The sequence below is a fragment of the Magallana gigas genome, chromosome 8 (genome assembly GCF_963853765.1).
Source record: "Magallana gigas chromosome 8, xbMagGiga1.1, whole genome shotgun sequence".
Classification (NCBI taxonomy): Eukaryota; Metazoa; Mollusca; class Bivalvia; order Ostreida; family Ostreidae; genus Magallana; species Magallana gigas.
The window spans coordinates 50141082-50160766 of NC_088860.1; the positions used below are offsets into that span (position 1 = coordinate 50141082).

A 19685-nucleotide genomic window follows, 5' to 3' on the forward strand; every position below is an offset into this window, starting at 1 on the left:
GTCCCCATTAAGGATCTAGAGGGCTGGCCCCTAAAATATTCATACATTTGTATCTCAAAAATGATCAACAATTTTAGATGGGTGTGAGAACAAAAATTGTTAGTATTCTTAAGACCTTTTCAAGGAAATCAAGAAAAAGGGGCTGGCCCCTTTATTTAGGGGGGGGGGAAAGAAACTCGTAAAGTCTATTACAAATTACATGTACATAAAAACGATTAAGATTTCGTAATGCATTATAAAAGCAAAGTTGTTAAATGTAGCAATATCTATCTGGAAGACTCATTGCAACACCCATTTATTACGTAATTAGGGGGGGGGGGTAATTCTGAAATTATATCGAATATTCATGGTATGATTTAAAACAGAAATCGCAAGGAAGACCTACTCGTTACTCGTAACGAGATCGTATCTAGTTATTTATTAAGGTCTTCCGTTTCCAACGGAAGACCTTATAGTTTTCGTACGATTTCTTCTTCTTATTATTTTTTTCCACAAATTTTGTGCACGCGATTTCTCGAAAATTATTCGACCGATTTCAACCATTTTTTCACAGAAAATGAGACTTGATGTAAACTTCATACATTTTTGAGATTTTTCCTGTCGTCACTTCCGGTACCGCTTTATCGGCAATTTTGTACATTTTTACGACCTATTTTGTGCAGAGCTGATCTCAGAAACTATCAAAGATATGACTATGAAATTTTCAGGATAGGTAGCCTATAGTCTGAAGTTGTGCACTATTATGTTGTTTTACGCCAGTGGCGCTATTTCTTTGAGCTCGCCTAGGCACGAAAATTGGGTACGAATTTTCATTCAAAATTTTCATACATTTTGATTTGTATCTTTTTATCAGTTGATGATTTGTTAAGACATATATAACAAAAGTAGTAGATAATCATACGTTCTTTCCAACGAAATCAAGAAAAAGGGGCTGGCCCCTTTATTTAGGGGCCAAGGCACTCGTAAACTCTATAACGAATAACTTAAAAATGATAAAGATTTTGTAATGCATTATAGAAGCAAAGTTGTAGATAGTATCAATATTTATCACAAAAAATTATTGCCTTGCCCATTTATGACGTAATTAGGGATATTAAGGGGTTAAAGTACTTAAACTTTGACGCAATATATCTAGAAAAGGAGACATATTTTGTTAAGCATTGCAGAAGAGAAAATGTTTGCATTAATGATTCTAATCGATTCCATTTATCAAAACACCACTGTCTGTCCCCATTAAGGATCTAGAGGGCTGGCCCCTATAATATTCAATCATTTGTATCTAAAAATGAACAACAATTCTAGATAAGTGTAAGAACAAAAAATGTTAGTATGCGTGAGACCTTTTGAATGAACTCAAGAAAAAGGGGCTGGCCCCTTAAATTAGGGGCCAAGACAATCGTAAAGTCTATTACACATACCTTAAAAACGATCAAGATGTTGTATTGCATTACTGAAACAAAGCTGGTGGTCATAGCAATATCAGTTTGTATAACTCATTGCCAAATCAATTGATGACGTAATTAGGGATTTTAGGGAAATAAAATCTTAAATCTTTAATGTGCTGTATGTGAAAAAGTGAAATTCTTTGTAAAACATTTCAAGGGATATTGACAATCGTATGCATTATCTGAAAGAGAGTGGTTGAGGTGGAAATTCTGAAATTTCATTGATATCTTAATCGTATCGTTTAAAAATTGAACGGAAGACCTACTCGTTACTCGTAACGAGATCGTATCTAGTTAGGGTCTTCCGTCTTCAGCGGAAGACCCTTCTATTATTCTATTGTTTCTTTTTCACTTTTCTTATTCTTATTATTATTATTATTATTCTTTTTTTTTCTTACCGATTTTGTGCAGACGATTTCTCGGAGATGGCTGGGTCGATTTCGCTCAAATTTTCAATATAAATGTGTTGTTATCTAAACCTGATATATAATTTTTATTTTTTGAAAATACACTTCCGGTCGGAAGTTATCGTCCGTTTACGATTTTTAAAAGTCAATTTTGTCTGTCGGGTTTCTCAAAAACGAGCAAAGATATAGAGCTGAAATTTTCAGAGATGATAGATCTACCGTTTTTCTAATGTACCTCGGTCAAGAGAATGTCCGCTGTCACTTCCGGTCGTTACCGGAAGGAAATTTGAAAAATTGAATTTTTCGACTTTTTTATTTTTTTATATTTTTCTTTGAAATTTTAACACTTAATAGTGACCCTTTTACTGATTAAGAATATGTAATTAGTTTTGAAATCGATCAAGGCATTTTCGAGAAATAAAGCGTCAAAGTTCTGAAGCGGAGTCCGAGTAGCTCAGTCGTTATAGTCATGGACATGGCCCAGGCGACCCGGGTTCAAGCCTCGACTGCCGCAAAATTTTTTTCTCTTTTTTTCGCTTAGATCTACGATTTTATCTTTGAATTGATAAGTTTAATCTAATCTATTCAAAAATTGGACGGAAGACCCACTCGTTGCTCGCAACGAGATCGAATCTAGTTATTATTATTATTTTTTTCCAAATTTTGTGCACGAGATTTCTCGAAATCTATTCGACCGATCTCAACCATTTTTTCACAGATGTTAGGACGTGATCTAAACTTCAAACATTTTTCTTAATTTTTTCGTAGTCACTTCCGGTACCGAATTGTCGCCCATTTTGTAATTTTTGACGACCCATTTTGTGCAGCTATAAACTCAAAAACCATAAGAGATATGAATATGAAATGTTCAGGATAGGTAGACGATAGTTTGAAGTTGTGCAGCATGTAGTTGTTTAATGCCTGCTGCGCCATTTCTTGGAGCTCGCCTGGGCACGAAAATTGGGTACGAATTTTCATTCAAGATTTTCACACGTTTTGAGTTATATCTTTTTATCAGTTGATATTTTGTTAAGACATATTTAATAAAAGTGGTAGATGATTAAAAGTTCTTTCCAACAAAATCAAGAAAAAGGGGCTGGCCCCTTTATTTAGGGGCCAGGACACTTTTAAACTCTATTACGAATAACTTAAAAACGATAAAGATTTTTTAATGCATTATAGAAACAAAGTTGTTGATCGTACCAATATCTATCTAGAAAAAATCATTGCCACGCCCATTTATTACGTAATTAGGGATTTTTAGAGGCCAGAGTACTTAAACTTTGACGCAATATAACTAGAAAAGTAGAAATATTTTGTTAGACATCATAGAAGAAAAAATGTTTGAATTTATGATTAAAATCGATTCCACTTATCAAAACACGAATTTCCGTCCCCATTAAGGATCTAGAGGGCTGGCCCCTAAAATATTCATACATTTGTATCTCAAAAATGATCAACAATATTAGATGAGTTTAAGAACAAAAATTGTTAGTATTCTTAAGACCTTTTCAACGAAATCAAGAAAAAGGGGCTGGCCTCTTTATTTGGGGGGGGGGGCAAGAAACTCGTAAAGTCTATTACAAATTACATAAAAACGAATAAGATTTCGTAATGCATTATAAAAGCAAAGTTGTTAAATGTAGCAATATCTATCTGGAAGACTCATTGTAACACCATTTTATTACGTATTTAGGGATTTGTATACATTATCTGAAACTGTGTGTGTGTGTGTGTGGGGGGGGGGGGGTAATTCTGAAATTACAGCGAATATTCGTGGTATCATTTAAAACAGAAATCGCAAGGAAGACCTACTCGTTACTCGTAACGAGATCGTATCTAGTTGTTATATTTATTTTTATTAATCATTAGGAACAAACTTAGCAATGATATAAAGAAGTAAACTTAGAGACTTGAAATTGCAATACAATATATTGGTACTTTTTACAGAGTCCACCCCAAATTCATTGAGATCTAGCCGCAACACAAAGGGAAAACGGGACATCTTGACCCACAGAGAAAACACTGAGTATTTTGAACAAGGTAAATGAATTAAACTAAATGTTGCAATGTTATTATGTGATCCTGGGGCTTGGTCTCCTTAATGCTGGGATAATGTATTTGATTTCCATGATATGAGTGGAATGTAATGGATGTACCGGTAATATATTTGTAATATTTATTTTAATTAGTCATAAGGAATAAAATTTGCAATGATTTAAAAAGTAAATGTTGAAGCTTGTATTTACAATACAATATATTAGTACTTTTATACAGAGTCCACCACAGATTTATTGAGAGCTAGCCGCAACGCAATGGAAAAACAGGACATCTTGAACCTCAGAGAAAACAGTGAGCATTTTGAACAAAGTAAATGAATTAGAATCAAAGTTGCAACGTTATTATGTATAACAATTAACATGTTTGTCTGGTCTCCCTAATGCTGTGATAATGCTTTTGATTTCCATGATATGAGTGGAATGTAATGGATGTAATAAATTCTCCTATATGTAATAATATTCCTAAATATAAATACACTGTGTTAGAGTAAAATCCCAAGAGATCCGAATATCAACATGGTGTGTAATTTTGAAGCGAGCAAAAAAGTGTTGATTCCTTCAATAATATGAATTAAATATTTAGATGAAAAGTATTTACAGCCTCAGAATGGTTTGTTATGAATAATTTGACTGTTATTTTCAATACAACTTCATTATTTTTCTCAAAAATCGATTCGGAGCGATTCTGCAATTTTCTGCTACATTACAGGTATATGGGAGGCATTCCTGTCAGATTATTATAACTAAGCAGAGTGTAGTGAAATTAATAGCATTATTGTAGGCTTAAAGCTTGGTTATGTAATTGTAAACAATATGGTGCGTCGATGTAGTGAATGTCCGATATCATATGCAATGTCAACCCGTGCATGCACGGGTCAAAGTCTAGTAAGAATAATTAATTTTGACTTGTGAAAGAAAGTAATCATTTTAAGATTGATAAAGCCACAAAAGGGGCAACTGTTTCTTTAAAAGATTTCTTGTTTTAAACTTTATTTATGCAATAACGATTCTTTGATCTTTTGCAGTTCCATACCATTGTTTTCCCTCTCTCAGTTCCTGTGATGAAAGAAGTCAACTTGATAGGTTTGTTTCAATCTATTTTGTGAATGTTTTTCTTGTTTGATAATAGGATAGTCATACATATGTAGCTGCAACAATAGAGCCCTCTCCGATTTTTTATAACTGATGTTTACTCCCCCCCCCCTCCCCCCCCCCAAAAAAAAAACAAAAAAAAAAAAACAGGAGAGGGCTACATTATTGCAGCTAGGTGTTAGGCTTCTGGCTTTTGAATGACAATGTATAGATGGAGTTATTTCCTTGTGACTTGTGACAGAGGCTGTAGTGCACAATTCCATTTGACTTTCAAGAAATGTTCAGATAGTAATGAAAATGTAAAGTGTTTAATAACATTTGCTGAGTACCACTTTCAATACTGTAAAAGGGATTATTTACATGTAAGGGAAAATTTACACTTAAGCTTAAAACTGGGTAAAATACCCCCACATTTGCATATGGGCAGTGCTTTAGTGTGGTAAATCACTGTGTATGTATTTCTTTTTCTTTTTTCTTCATTAAATAATTTTTGTATTTGTATACATTTTTGAAATTTTATCTAAAAGGGTTACTGTCGGAGTTACATGTGCACAATCCTAAAGGTCCAAGTACAGCACCTGAATCAGATGTGCCTGAAGAAGATTTGATGTCCAAACCCTGCGAGAGTGGAAATGCAAATGCATCGGATGTTACACCACAAGGTGATCAGTCTTTCTTTTTATTTGTGTGAATCTGTGTGTGGTAGTGGTGGGGGGGGGGGTAATAGAAGTCATATTATTGAAATTATAAAAACTTTTCTCAATAATTTTCTTTCTTTATTTAAGATGACAATGGTACATTGATTTGCATCGTTTAATAATTAAAACCCATCCATAATGTTTTCTCTTTTCATTACGTTTTATGCATGCCTGTCCTTAGTATTTGCAAAGTAAGATATTCATGATATTGTTATTACAGAGTGCTTCTTTAAGATCGAAGATGATAATGGAACTAAAGTTCTTGCAAGCCCAGTTGCAGCCAAGAAGACTAAAAGCAGCTCAGGTGATATATCTTTGTTGCTTGGTCTATCTATCCACAATTTGATGAATTAGCAATTTTTAGGTCACCTGAGTTTATTGCAATCCGTTTTCGTCTGTTATCGTGCATCGTGCCTTAACAATTTTACATTTTTAACTTCTTCTTAAAAACTACAGGGCTGATTATTACCATTTTTGATGTGAGGCATCTCTATGGTGAGAGGAATCTAAATTGTAAAATTCATGGCTCTACTACCCCCGGGGCGTCACATGTGGGGCCAAATTTGCAAAAAAAGAGCCAAATTTTAAAAAATATTCTTCTCTATTCCCACACATGTTAGGAAAAAACTGGTTGCATAGTTATAATGTCCATGAAGCCCTCTACATAAATTGTGAAATTCATGGCCCCTGGGTCAGGGGTTCAGGCTCTAGAATGGGGCCAGTATGGCCATATAGTATATATGTATAAATTTAATCTTAGAAAATCTTCTTCTCTACCCCATATATATTTGTTAAAACTAAATGCATGATTATGATGTCCATATTGTGAAATTCATGACCCCTGGGTCAGTGGTTCAGGCTCTAGGGTGGGGCCAATATGGCCATATAGTAAAAATGTATTAAATCTTAGAAAATCTTCTTTTCTACTCCCATATAAATATATATATATATCTGGTTATAAAGTCCATGAAGCCCTCTACCAAAATTGTGAAATTTATGACCCCCGGGTCAGGGGTTCAGGCTCTAGGGTGGGGCCAATATGGCCATATAGTAAAATGTTTTAAATCTTAAAAAATCTTCTTCTCTACTCCCACACATGTGGGCAAAAAACTGAATACATGGTTACGATGTCCACTAACTCCTCTACCTAAATTGTAAAATTCATGGCCCCTGGGTCAGGGGTTCAGGACATGAGGGGGGAGGCAATATAGTGTTAATGCATATAATGTTATAACATTTTCTTCTCTATTCTCACACATCTGTATAAAAAACTGACCTATAATTATGTTTACCAGGAAGTCCTCTACTGAAATTTTAATTTTCATGTCCCCTGGAGTATGGGTTTTAACTCTAGGGCAGGGCCAAAATGGATGTATAGGTGCTATTGCATATAATGTTAAAAAATTATCCTTTTTACTCCCACACACCTGAGAGGAAACTGAATTCATGATTTTGTAGACCCGATCTTTTAAGTTTTTTGCCAAAATTGTAGGTTTCACAGTTCTTTTTGAAAGATTTCAGGCAGGGAGGTGGCCGTCATTACTAATTTATAATTTTTCTACTCCAGAATAAAACCTAATTAATTAAATGCATATATGAGACTCCTCGACAAGTTTGTGTATGGGTTTTATGCTACTCAGGTGACCGTTACAGGAATAGAAACAAATTTCTCATGGAGATTTATAATGTGAAATGTTTACATCTTTTCACCATTCGGAACCCACTTGAAATACCTCATACAATATTTCAATTATGTCATCCAGGCTATTTCATGGCCGATGCAATGCAAAATCCCTATAGGCTTTCTATTTTGGGTTGTGTATTGAAGCCTAAAGCGGTAGAGGGGGCATTTCAAAACAGATAATCTTGACATATAAGTGGATGAATGTAGTTCGAGCATGAATGTATTTATGAAAATCAAAATATTCAGCAAGAAGTAGTGGAAGCAAAAACCATACAGAGTATGGTATGCCTTGAATCTATACATAGGTATTATCCTTTTTACATGAATATGTAACAATATAATAATTCTGATTGTTCATATTATTTTTAAAATCTTTTCAAGGTAAAAGAGAAATCCAGGAGTTTTTGGAAAAATATGAAATGTATTCATTGGAACGGCTTGATTAGAGGACCAAATTTTTGAAGATTAGATCTTAAATCTTCAACGAGAGAAAAACAACAAGACTTAGGACATTTAAAAAATTAAATGAAATGAAATCAATGAAAAAGCAAACATGAATCTCATCATTTTACATATAATGTAACTGTAATGTAACAACAAGACGTAGGGCATGTATGATAATTTATTTTTAGCTCACCGAGACGAAGTTCGGGGGAACTTATGCTATACTGCTGGCGTGGGCGTCCGGACCTGGTAAAAGTTTTTGTTGCAGGTCCTTTATCTTAGTTATTTCTTGTCCTATCTTCACCAAACTTGCATGGATGATGCATCTGGATCTTTTTATGAACTTGAAAAACTTGGATGCTGAATCTGGGCAATGAATTTTAGATGCTGGAGGTTAAGGTTTTTGGAACAGGTTAAAGTTTTTGGTGCAGGTGGCCTTTGATAGCAATTTCTAAATTACTACTGATCCAAACTTGCATGGATGATGCATCTTAAGATACTGATGCACCTGAAAGGCTTGTATGCTGAATCTTAGCCATAGGTTTCGGATGCTGGATGAGGTTATGTTTTTTGGAACAGGTCATATATTAAATTTATTTAGTACTATTTCAAACTTGCATAGTTGATTTAACTATAATATAAATGAATTGCAAAGGTAGCTTCAGATGCAGAGCCTGATCTTCATAATCAAGGATGCTAAAAATATATCTTAGTAATGACTGGTCCTAACTTAACCAAACTTGAATTGATGATGCGTCTTATGATACTGATGCATCTGGCAGGCTTGAATGCCGAATCTGAGTCATAGGTTTTGGATGCTGGATGAGGTTTAGTTATTTTGGAACAGGTCACATGATTTATAGACAATAGCTTGCATAGTTAATTTAACTATAATATAAATGAATCATAGAGGTTGCTTCAGTTTCAGATCCTGATCTCTATTATCAAGGATGTTTAAAAAGAATATCCTACCTCACTCTAACCTGATTGATAGATGTGTTTGTTGTTAAATGATATAACATGATTCATATGATATAGTATTGTCAGATTTGATACACTATTATTTTATATGATACAATGTTATATCATATATTATATTATAAAAAGTTATTAGGATATTGTATCAATATTTTTGTGCATTATGATATGATATTGTATCATTATATTGTAATGTAAAGTATTTTTTATTATGATGCAATGTTGTATAAAATGATAATGTATTATATACTATTTTATCACATGCTATTGTTTCATATTATATTGCCATATTTAATATGGTATAATATGATACAATATTGTATTGTAATATATAATATCTTATCACATGATTTGATATTGTATAAAATGATATTGGTTTATATAATATATTATTTTATCACATGAAATAGTATTATTTGATATTGGAATATATAATATTGTAACATATGATACGATATTGTATAAAGTGATATTGTATTATATAATATATTACTGTATCACATGATATTGTATCATATGATTTGATACAATGTTGAATCAAGTTATATTGTATCTTATGATACAATATCATATTATGTATCAAATATGATATAATATCATACAATATCATACTTAAGTATACAATATAATATAATGTGTTACAAAATTGTGATGTATTATGTGATACGACATTGTATCATATATTATGATATTGTATTATGTGATCAAATGCAATAATGTATTTAACATGACACTATGTCATATCATATGTTACAATATCATATTGCATCATTATTTATTACAGTATTTTATTTTTATTATTAGATGTGTGTATCTTATATTAATATATGAAATGAACATATGATTATTATCCAATTTTTTAACATATGATATAGTAATATGATATTGTTTCGAAACAGTATCCATAGATATCCAAGATCATTAACTATGATTTTCAGGTAATATGATAAAGGTGGTCTCATAAAGGTGATGCTTTATAAAGGTGATGCCTCGTCTCGGTGCTTTGTAATCTGTGATTACCTTTGTTTCTTATAAGGCAAGAAAGTGGCCCCTAAACCTGATATGTATTGCAGACGACATCCTAATGTCTTTATGTTTGAAAATTTTGAATTTTTTTTAGCTGCATAATCCTGTTCGTCCTTTAATATTTTTTATGCCATGCATTTGATCAGTCATTTTTGCTCCCAGAGTAACTTTTAAACTTTGTCAATTTCTTACATGTGTACTTATTATCAATGTTATTCATTAACATTTATTAATGAATGGTTCATTCAATACGTGATCTTTGATCACCTTTTTTTATTGTTATATATGAATTATGAAGAATATTAAGTAAATCAATTTTAAAAGCTTTATTTTCTTGAAATGTATGAAATTTGAAATATGAAGGTTGAAAATAGATTATGAATATTTTGATTTCATAAATTTACAGATCCTTACATACATGATTTTGTTGCACAGAAAAAAATGAAACTGTTGTAATTGAACTGCAAGTTCACCAAAATAATGGACATGTTATGTACACTGAATTTTGAATGGAAATGATTGCTCTATTAATAAATTTGAAATGATTAATTGTTTAAACTTTCAAAATTGAACTAATGTTTACACCCTGGTCCATAAATTATAAATGAAATCTATTTGAAATTAGTTTTGATGATTAGTAAAGTTTCTTCATGAACTTGAAATTTTTTTTTTTCATTTATTAATGTGAAATTCTAAAACACATTAGGATACATGTAGAATGGATTGAATTGAGAAGATAATCTTCAGTAGGGACGCAAATTTAAAATGCTACATATTTTCCCCATTTTCGCAAATTTCGTGACATGCGAAAAAAAACCGGACAGTGAAAATTAAAGGGCTTGCAAATCACGAATGTTATGGTTAAAAAAAAGAATGGTCTACCTAAACCCTAATTAAGTAATATTAATAAAAATGTATTATCGGTATCCCATAGCCGCATAAGACAGTAGCAAAATATTAGAGGGACAATATATAGTATATTTTGAAGGGCTAATAGTAATGAAAAATTAAAACAGATGTGAGATTATTGCCATTCCACAGACCTCTAAATGACCATCTATGAACATTAAAAGTCCACACCATCAACTATGTGAGATATTAACAAAGCTTACATATACATGCACATGTACACAGTGACCTTGCATTATATCTTAATTCTATGTTGCGTGGCAATAAAAAATGATAGAGCACTTGCAAATCATGAAAATTATGGGAAAAAAGAATGGTCTACTTAAGCCATAAAAATATATATGAAAATATATGCACGGTCTCCTTAAGCCTTATGAGAGAGTAACAAAATATTAAGGAGACCATTTTTGCTGTATTTTTTTAAGGACAAGATATATTGAAAAATTAAAACACATGTAAAGTTATTTGAATCTTGAAGACCTCTAAATGAATATTTGCAATAAAAAATATGCACATATAAAAATTTTGTATATTGTCTCCCTAAACTACATTTTAGGGTATGGTCTCCTCAATGCCTAAATCAGATTTATATATATATATATATATATATATATATATATATATATATATATATATATATATATATATATATATATATATATATATATATATATATATATATTACAAGGGATAGCAATTTCTAACCGATGACTGATTATTCCGTCTGAGCGACTGAGTCCGGTTTAAAAATCAGTATACGGTCAGCTGTAAATATTATTAAAAAAACGGTATATTTTAAAGTAATTGCATTACAGATTTGCGAGACATTGATATTTGATCCATTTACATGACATGAAAAGTGGAGACAGTTTAGGCCATATAATGACTTAGTGACCCCTTACGATATTGTTTGCGAAATAAAAGGCTTTTTAACTTAAAATATATATTTTGTAAAATATCCTGCTCAGCAATAAAGTGAACAGATGAACTAGTATTTTTATCTTTCATTACTGGAAGGTCGTCAGTTCCGTTTTCCTGACATAAAGTGAAGACGTGATTATATGCTTGATACGGAGTGACTGCAGCTCTTTGTAACATTTAAATCATAAAATAGCTACTTAAGAAGAAAATCGTGTTTTCATTGCAAAAAAGTAACATCAAAGCTTAATGGAAGTACATGTATGTGAAAATAAAATATAAATAATAGAGTAATTAACGGTTGAAACTGAAGCAGATTGTCAATATCCAGTTAAAAAAATAATAAACCCATTTAAGGTAATGACCTCGTATTACTATATGAAGTGCACTTCACTACTGCATATAGGAGCAACAACTAAATATTGATTGACAGATGTATGCACAAAAGGATAACTTTTTTTTTCTTACTACATGGAATGGCAATTTTTAACCAGTTAACTGGTTATCTACTGGAAACAATTGTAGCTGGCTACAAAATCAGTAAACGGTTAGTTGCATATATTATACAAACTGTATATTTTAAATCAATTGCATTAGAAATATATATTTGCGAGATATTGATAGCTGATGACGTGTAAAGTGGATACAGTTTAGGCCCCAAGACTGAAATTTTGAACGTTTGAAAAGAAATTGGCACATGTTAATTATAATGATTGTTAAAACATCATGTAATGGCCCTGTCTGTAAGCTATTTAAAATGTGGTTGGGATTTTTTGTGTGTGTGTTTTTAAGATCATTGGGCACGGTTTTAACTACATGAAGTGATGACTTGACCTATAAATTTAAATGTGTCCGCATTTCGCGGCTATATTAAGGCTGCGCGATTAATTTCACAGCGATATATAGAAAGTCACCTGTCTGTACTTCATAAGAAATGACGTCATAGTTACCTTTGACGTCACGATCTGCATTCCTTTCGATCGTTCTTTGGAAATGTATCGTAACGTAATAAGTGATATTCATTGTGCATAATAAAACCACTTTATTCCTTTACATAGACACTGTTGTTAATAGTGATACTAAATTCAATATCGCCGATATGGAGTATAAATAAATCAACAGTTTTAAAGCTTCGTAATAGGTAAATAACTATTCATAAAATAATGGTTTTGAGACTCCCCTGCTAAATGTAATCTAATGAATGGTGATATGTATATGCATAAAAAAAACGGCTTGGCGCAAGTGAAAGATAAACACAATCTTAGTATATTTTACGTAAAATCGGGAGAGAAAATAAGTACCAATGTGAATCTTGCTGGGGGAAACCTACCGATTGACCCGATTTTGTGTAAATCGAGCCTTAATGGTAAAAATGTGCCTAATTTCTATGGCGGTGCGAAATGTTTTGACAATATTTCAAATAAACGAATTATGTATATCAATCCCAAGCAAGAACTGCAAAATATATTATTTATCGAAGGATTTTTCATAAAAATATTTTTGATTTAATGTCATTATTCACTTGCGCCGATGCGAATTTTTAAAGATTATTTACCGTGTTAGTATACACCTGTGACGTGCTTAAGAAAAATATATGACGTCACAAAAATGCATCAGATATAGTGTTGGATGTCACTGTTAGTTTATGTAATGAAAGTTTTAAGAAACTTGCTCGGTTAAAGTTTATTTCGATAATTAAAATAGTATAATTTTTCTAAATATATTTAGCCTCGGACTGTCTTAACATAGCCGCGTTGAAATTCCAAAACCAAGCACATAAGTATATAAGTATATGCACTATATGAAGTGCACTTCACAACCGCATATAAGAGTAACAGCTGAATATTGTTTGACAGATGTATGCAAAAAAGGAAAACGTTTATTTATCTTACTACGAGGAATGACAATTTCTAACCAGTTAACTAGTTATCTATTCGCAACGATTGTAGCTGGATACAAAATCAGTAACGGTTAGTTGTATGTTTTATACAAACCGTATACTTAACGCAATTGCATTAGAAATTTGCATTTGCGAAATATTGATAGGTGATGACATGTAAAGTGATGACAGTTTAGGCCTTAAGACTGAAACTTTGAAAATGTGACAAGAAATAAAATGACACGTGTTAATTATAATGATTGTTAAAACATCATGTATTTGCCCTGTCTGTAAGCTTTTAAAAATGTGGTTGGTTTTTGTTTTTTTTAAATCTATTTAACAATTTCTATCTATTTTCTGCGACTTTATATTTGTGTAATTAACATTGCATTTACTTAAATAATGGTTATTTGTTCAGGAAGGAGACATAGAAATACTTATTTCTTTTTGTATACCTTTACCTCCTAGTATAACAAAATAGACACATGCTAACTCAGATTGCTATGTTTCCCAAAAACCAAACACTTGTTTGTGGTGTCATCATTTTTCATATATTGGCCTAATGACACCTTACAGTTTTGTTTGGGAAATGAACGTCTTTTTTTTAATTTAATCTAAATTTTTATAGAATTTCCTGTTCAGCAATATAGTGAACAGATGAACTAGTATTTTTTATTTTTTTTTAGTGGAAGGAAAGTCCGTCAGCTCGGATTTCCCGACATAAAGTGAACTCCTGATTATATTGTTGATACAGAGTGACTGTAGCTCTTTGTAACATTTAAATCACAGACGAGCTACTGAAGGAGAACATCGGTTTTTGATTGCAAAAAAGTAACATCAAAGCTTAATGTAAGTATCTGAAATTAAAATATAAATAATAGTGTAATTAACGGTTAAAACCTAAGCAGGTTGTCGATATCCAGTTAAAAAAAAATAACAAACCCATTTAAAGTAGTGACTAATTACTATATGAAGTGCACTTCACTACTGCATAACGGAGCAACAACTGAATATTGATTGATAGATGTATGCAGATAAGGAAAACGTTTATTTACCTTACTACGAACAATGGCAATTTCTAACTAGTTAACTGGTTATCTATTCGGAACGATTGTAGCTGGTTACAAAATCATAAACGGTTAGTTGCGTATATTATACAAACTGTATATTTTAACGCAATTGCATTATAATTTTGCGAGATATTGACAGCTGATGACATGTAAAGTGGAGACAGTTTAGGCCCTAAGACTGAAATTTTGAAAATGTGTAAAAGAAATTGGTACGTGTTAATTATAATGATTGTTAAAAATACATGCAATTGCTTTGTCTGTCATCTTCCCAAGTCAAGGGTTTCTGATCCGCCTTGCTCTACATAAACTCTTGACCGAAAAGACAACTCATATGCTGTTTAACGATTACGCCATCAAGTGAGAGTATTCATTTTTAAACTTTTGTGACCTCTTGTTCTGACCAATCAGCGAATGCTTTATAAACAGAAACAGTATAACAATATGGCTGCTCCCATGAATAAAATCAAATTCGTAGATAATATGGATTCACTCAGACTAAAACTGATAACATTAAGTCAAATACTTACTATTCCGTCTCTAATTTATTTGACAACGGTTGAACATTGATCAATTCACAATTAACATCATTATTGAAACAACGTTTCTTATTGGATCATGCAAACTTGTATGACACCAATCAGTGTGCGAGGTTTCTGACCCCGTCAAACTCTGCCTATTAGGTCAAGGGTTTATGTAGAGCGAAGCGGATCAGAAACCCTTGACTTGGGAAGATGTTTGTTTGTAAGCTTTTAAAACTGTAGTTGGTTTTTTGTGGGGGTCTTTTAAGATCACTGAGCACGGTTTTGACTACATGGAGTGATGACTTGACCTATATTGTTAAATGTGTCTACATTTGAAATTCCAGAGCCAATCACATTATGAGATAATCAATCCCCAAAAATGAAAATATTCCCTATGATCGGAATAACATGCATTGCACTTATGTAATATTTGCTATTTTTCCCAACATTTTACTAAACACTTGTGTGTTGTGTCATCATTTTTCATATAATGACCTAATGACACCTTGCGGTTCCGATTGCGAAATGAACGTTTTATTAAACTTAATCTAGATTTTTGTAAAATTTCCTGTTCAGCAATATAGTGAACAATTGAACTAGTATTTTTAACTTTTGTTTAGCGGAAGGAAGGACCGTCAGCTCGGTTTTCCCGACATAAAGTGAACACGTGATTATATTGTTCATACGGAGTGACTGTAGCTCTGTGTAACATTTAAATCACAAGATAGCTACTTAAGGAGAATATGGTTCTTTGATTGCAAACAAGTAACATCAAAGCTTAATGTAAGTATCTGAAATCAAGATATAAATAATAGTGTAATTAACGGTTAAACCTAAGCAGATTGTCGATATCCAGTTAAAAAAAAATAACAAACCCATTTAAAGTAATGACTAGTTACTATATGAAGTGCACTTCACTACTGCATATAGAAGCAACAACTGAATATTGATTGATAGATGTATGCAGATAAGGAAAACGTTTATTTACCTTACTACGAACAATGGCAATTTCTAACTAGTTAACTGGTTATCTATTCGGAACGATTGTAGCTGGTTACAAAATCAGTTAGTTGCATATATTATACAAACTGTATACTTTAACGCAATTGCATTAGAATTTTGCGATAAATTGACAGCTGATGACATGTAAAGTGGAGACAGTTTAAGCCCTAAGACTGAAATTTTGAAAATGTGTAATTAAGACATAAGGTATTTTTTTAGATGTCAATCGGGATATAGATACGGGTTGGTCACGTGACCAAATCCAATAAAGCCCGAAGGGCTTTATGGAAGATTTGATCACGTACCAACCCGTATCTATATCCCGATAGACATACAAAAATGATACCTTATTTCTTATATTTACATTTGTTGCAAATTATAACACTAACAATTCTCCATACTTCCTCTTTTGTGATGACCTAGAAAGCCGCCTCGGTTAAAATGACGTAACAAAAAATAGTGCAACATTGTTGCAAGCATTTGATTATTGTGATAAATGAGTATGACACTACTTTTGAGGAGACAACACTTTTTTTATCATTAAAAAGGGAAACAGAAAAGAAAATTCACTTTTACAATTTAAAAAACTGATTGAAGCTTGGTGGAATAGTACCACCTGTGTTGAAGTCGCAGAGCGGTTAGAAATTTAAAAACAAGCGATCGAAAGTTGAGTAAGAGTATACTTAGGCATTTTCAGGGGGAAATCTATCGCAGATTCAGATTCAAGAGCATAATGATTTCCTCTGACATTATAGAGGAAAGCAATTTTAACTTCGATGATCTTTTTACGGAACAAATCGGACAGAAAACACAAGGAGTTTTAAAATTTGACCGTGATCCGTGAATGTACTACACACGAAAGGTCTGTAATATTGCTTTTGCAATTTTGACCGAGGCTTGTAATAAAATCAAAAATAAATTTTAAGGTACCTATTGATTAAACAGAACGACTCTCTCTCTCTCTCTCTCTCTCTCTCTCTCTCTCTCTCTCTCTCTCTCCGCAGCTCAGTTAAGGCTGTCAATAAACTCCGTTCAGACAAAAAGTACGGGAAATGTGCATTATGACATCACAGTATATTACAAACCTCGAAAGTACTTATTAATCTATTTATTAGTAAAATTAACTTATACTAATCTTTTAATTAAAAACAACAAATGCTATTACTTACAATTTTGATGTCCGTTATATCGTACACACTGAAAAATAAGCGAGATGTCGTTCTCGCTGTACTACAAAATATGACGTCATATGCTTCAAAATGACGCATTAAGTTAAATCATTGAAGGCTATCGTGCAGTTTTATAGCGAAGAAAAATAAATGTCATACATTAACGGAAAAGTATAAATGAATATTTTGTTTAAAATTATTATTAGTAGAATGCTACCTATATAGTCTTATTTTCATTTTGTTAAAAGTATGCATCGTATAAAGAAGCCACCTCGGTTTTGTATAAAATATCGTATATCTAAAATCTGAGTACCTAAATAAATCACTTAATTGCAAGGGCATACACTTACCTGATCCCGATAAACTTTTACATGTGAATTTGAAATATGCTATGTAACTTAAAAACTTCTACGATCCTTGTAAAATCTTACAAATTAATTATTTTTTAATGAAATTAACCCTGTGACCTTCAAAGTTATTCAACATAATATGCATTATAAATTACGGTTTCTACTAACAAATATTCTTATCTTAAAAAGTTCGCACCGTTTTTCAAAAGTTATTTCATAATTCAGTTGTGAATTTTGACAAGATTATGCCCTTGCAATATTGAATTTTTTAAATGACCTCAAAACCACAAATACATCTGCTTGTACCATGCGACTGCCATATCACGTGACCACTATGAACATAAAATATTGTACTGTTATATATATATTTTAGAAATATATTGCATTAGAGTGACTGTTATTGATTTTAAAAAAGACATGCCAGTTTAACTAAAGTATACGTGTTTTCATCACAAAAATTTGCCCATATTTTTTTTATTGACCGCCTTAACTGTACTGCGTCTCTCTCTCTCTCTCTCTCTCTCTCTCTCTCTCTCTCTCTCTCTCTCTCTCTCTCTCTCTCTCCGGCCACACCTTGCACTATTAGATTAGTCCATATTAAAAGATTATGTTACAGGTATCAACTTAGTTTTTAAGATACTTATTAAATTATAATATAAAACATTCAAATTCATTAGATCTATAAATGCTATCAATATTATGCAACAATAATGTATGTAAATGAGCATTGGTTCGATCTCTAGTACAAAATAAAATAAATTTTGTTCAGCCATACTAAATGAACAAATGTAGAGAGAGTAAATGTCAATGTGCAAATGAAGATCGAACTGAGAAGAAAAAAACCCCAAAATATTTAATTCAAATCTCTTGAATGCGCAATCTCTGTGATACACTGCCAGCTCTGTAACTGTCTTTATTTTGGTATTATCAGAACTTTCATAATTTCGATAAACAATATTTCAAAAACTTGTTTAATTGTCAATACAATGAAGGACAATTCTAATTAATGTATGAACTGATAATATTACTTATTAAGTTTGTTACTGACTGTGTACAAAACTTTGTGGGGTCGGTAAAGTCTATAGACGGCGTAGGACAATCCATGTGAAGGACCTTGCGATTGTCGGAGTAACCGGCACTTAGGCACGGCAACTCAGTGAAATTCTGGGCGCGGGGGGGGGGGGGACGAAAATGGCACACACGTGGGAGAAGCGAGAAGAGCAATGGAAAGTGCAACACTAAAACATTGTGATGTTTTACAGACAGACGGCGGATAGCTGAGTGCTTCAGGGGTGGGACTTGATCTGATCAACCCCCTCCCTTTTCATCGCACCTCTGAAAGCTGTAATGTGCAGCACCGAGAATGAACAGGACCTTGACGTATCACTTATCATCAAGATGTATTTAGATATATCTATTTTCTAATTTATTTTAAAAAAAGAATCAACACATGCTTGTGATTCGATTTTGCATAAATTAAAACTACTTTCCATTGAAGTGCTAGTAGTCTAAACATTATTCATTCAATTTATTACTTAATTTCTTATAAGATTAAAATAATTTGAAATAAGACACTACCAAAAAAAAACCCCCAAAACAAACAACAAAAACAAAACAAAACCCCCAAAAACCAAACCTTACATATTGGAAATCAAAGAAAATGTACCTTAATGTTCGTAAATGTTTTATTTATGAATGACAACCAAGAATATAACGTGTCGTGAGGAAAAGTTGTTTTCAAATTAATTAAAATTATATTTTTGAATATATTGATTTAATAACATGTAAGTAAAGCTATCAAATTCTTTTTTTAATCCGATGGCATATCTCAATTTACTTTACGGTAGTCATGGACTCATTGACAATTAACAATTGTTAATTAGTTAAAGACACATGCATTGCTGAACATGTTCATGTTCGTATCAAGTATACTCTTTCCCGCCTTTAGCCTTTAGCGCATTTACTTTGGAATCCCTGTACATTTCTTGGTACAGTACTTCATGGAGGAAAAATTCCAACTGATCATTATAATT

The 19685-nt window shown here is 32.1% G+C and overlaps 1 protein-coding gene and 1 long non-coding RNA gene across 2 annotated transcripts in view; both read left to right on the top strand.

Annotated features, from left to right (window-relative positions):
- LOC136269770 (uncharacterized) overlaps positions 1-10383 on the top strand; it is a 79171-nt gene extending 68788 nt beyond the window's left edge. Inside the window, exons 9-14 of the mRNA XM_066068406.1 lie at positions 3803-3895; positions 4130-4204; positions 4938-4995; positions 5532-5666; positions 5923-6006; positions 7768-10383. Of these exons, the coding sequence (XP_065924478.1) occupies positions 4974-4995; positions 5532-5666; positions 5923-6006; positions 7768-7832 (306 nt within the window). The 5' untranslated portion in view covers positions 3803-3895; positions 4130-4204; positions 4938-4973 and the 3' untranslated portion in view covers positions 7833-10383. The remainder of the gene's footprint in view (positions 1-3802; positions 3896-4129; positions 4205-4937; positions 4996-5531; positions 5667-5922; positions 6007-7767) is intronic.
- Positions 1-16260, top strand: part of LOC117690506 (uncharacterized) — a 107569-nt gene extending 91309 nt beyond the window's left edge. Inside the window, exons 2-3 of the long non-coding RNA XR_010708883.1 lie at positions 14227-14389; positions 15752-16260. This is a non-coding gene — a long non-coding RNA (uncharacterized lncRNA). The remainder of the gene's footprint in view (positions 1-14226; positions 14390-15751) is intronic.
- The last annotated feature ends 3425 nt before the right edge of the window (positions 16261-19685 follow it).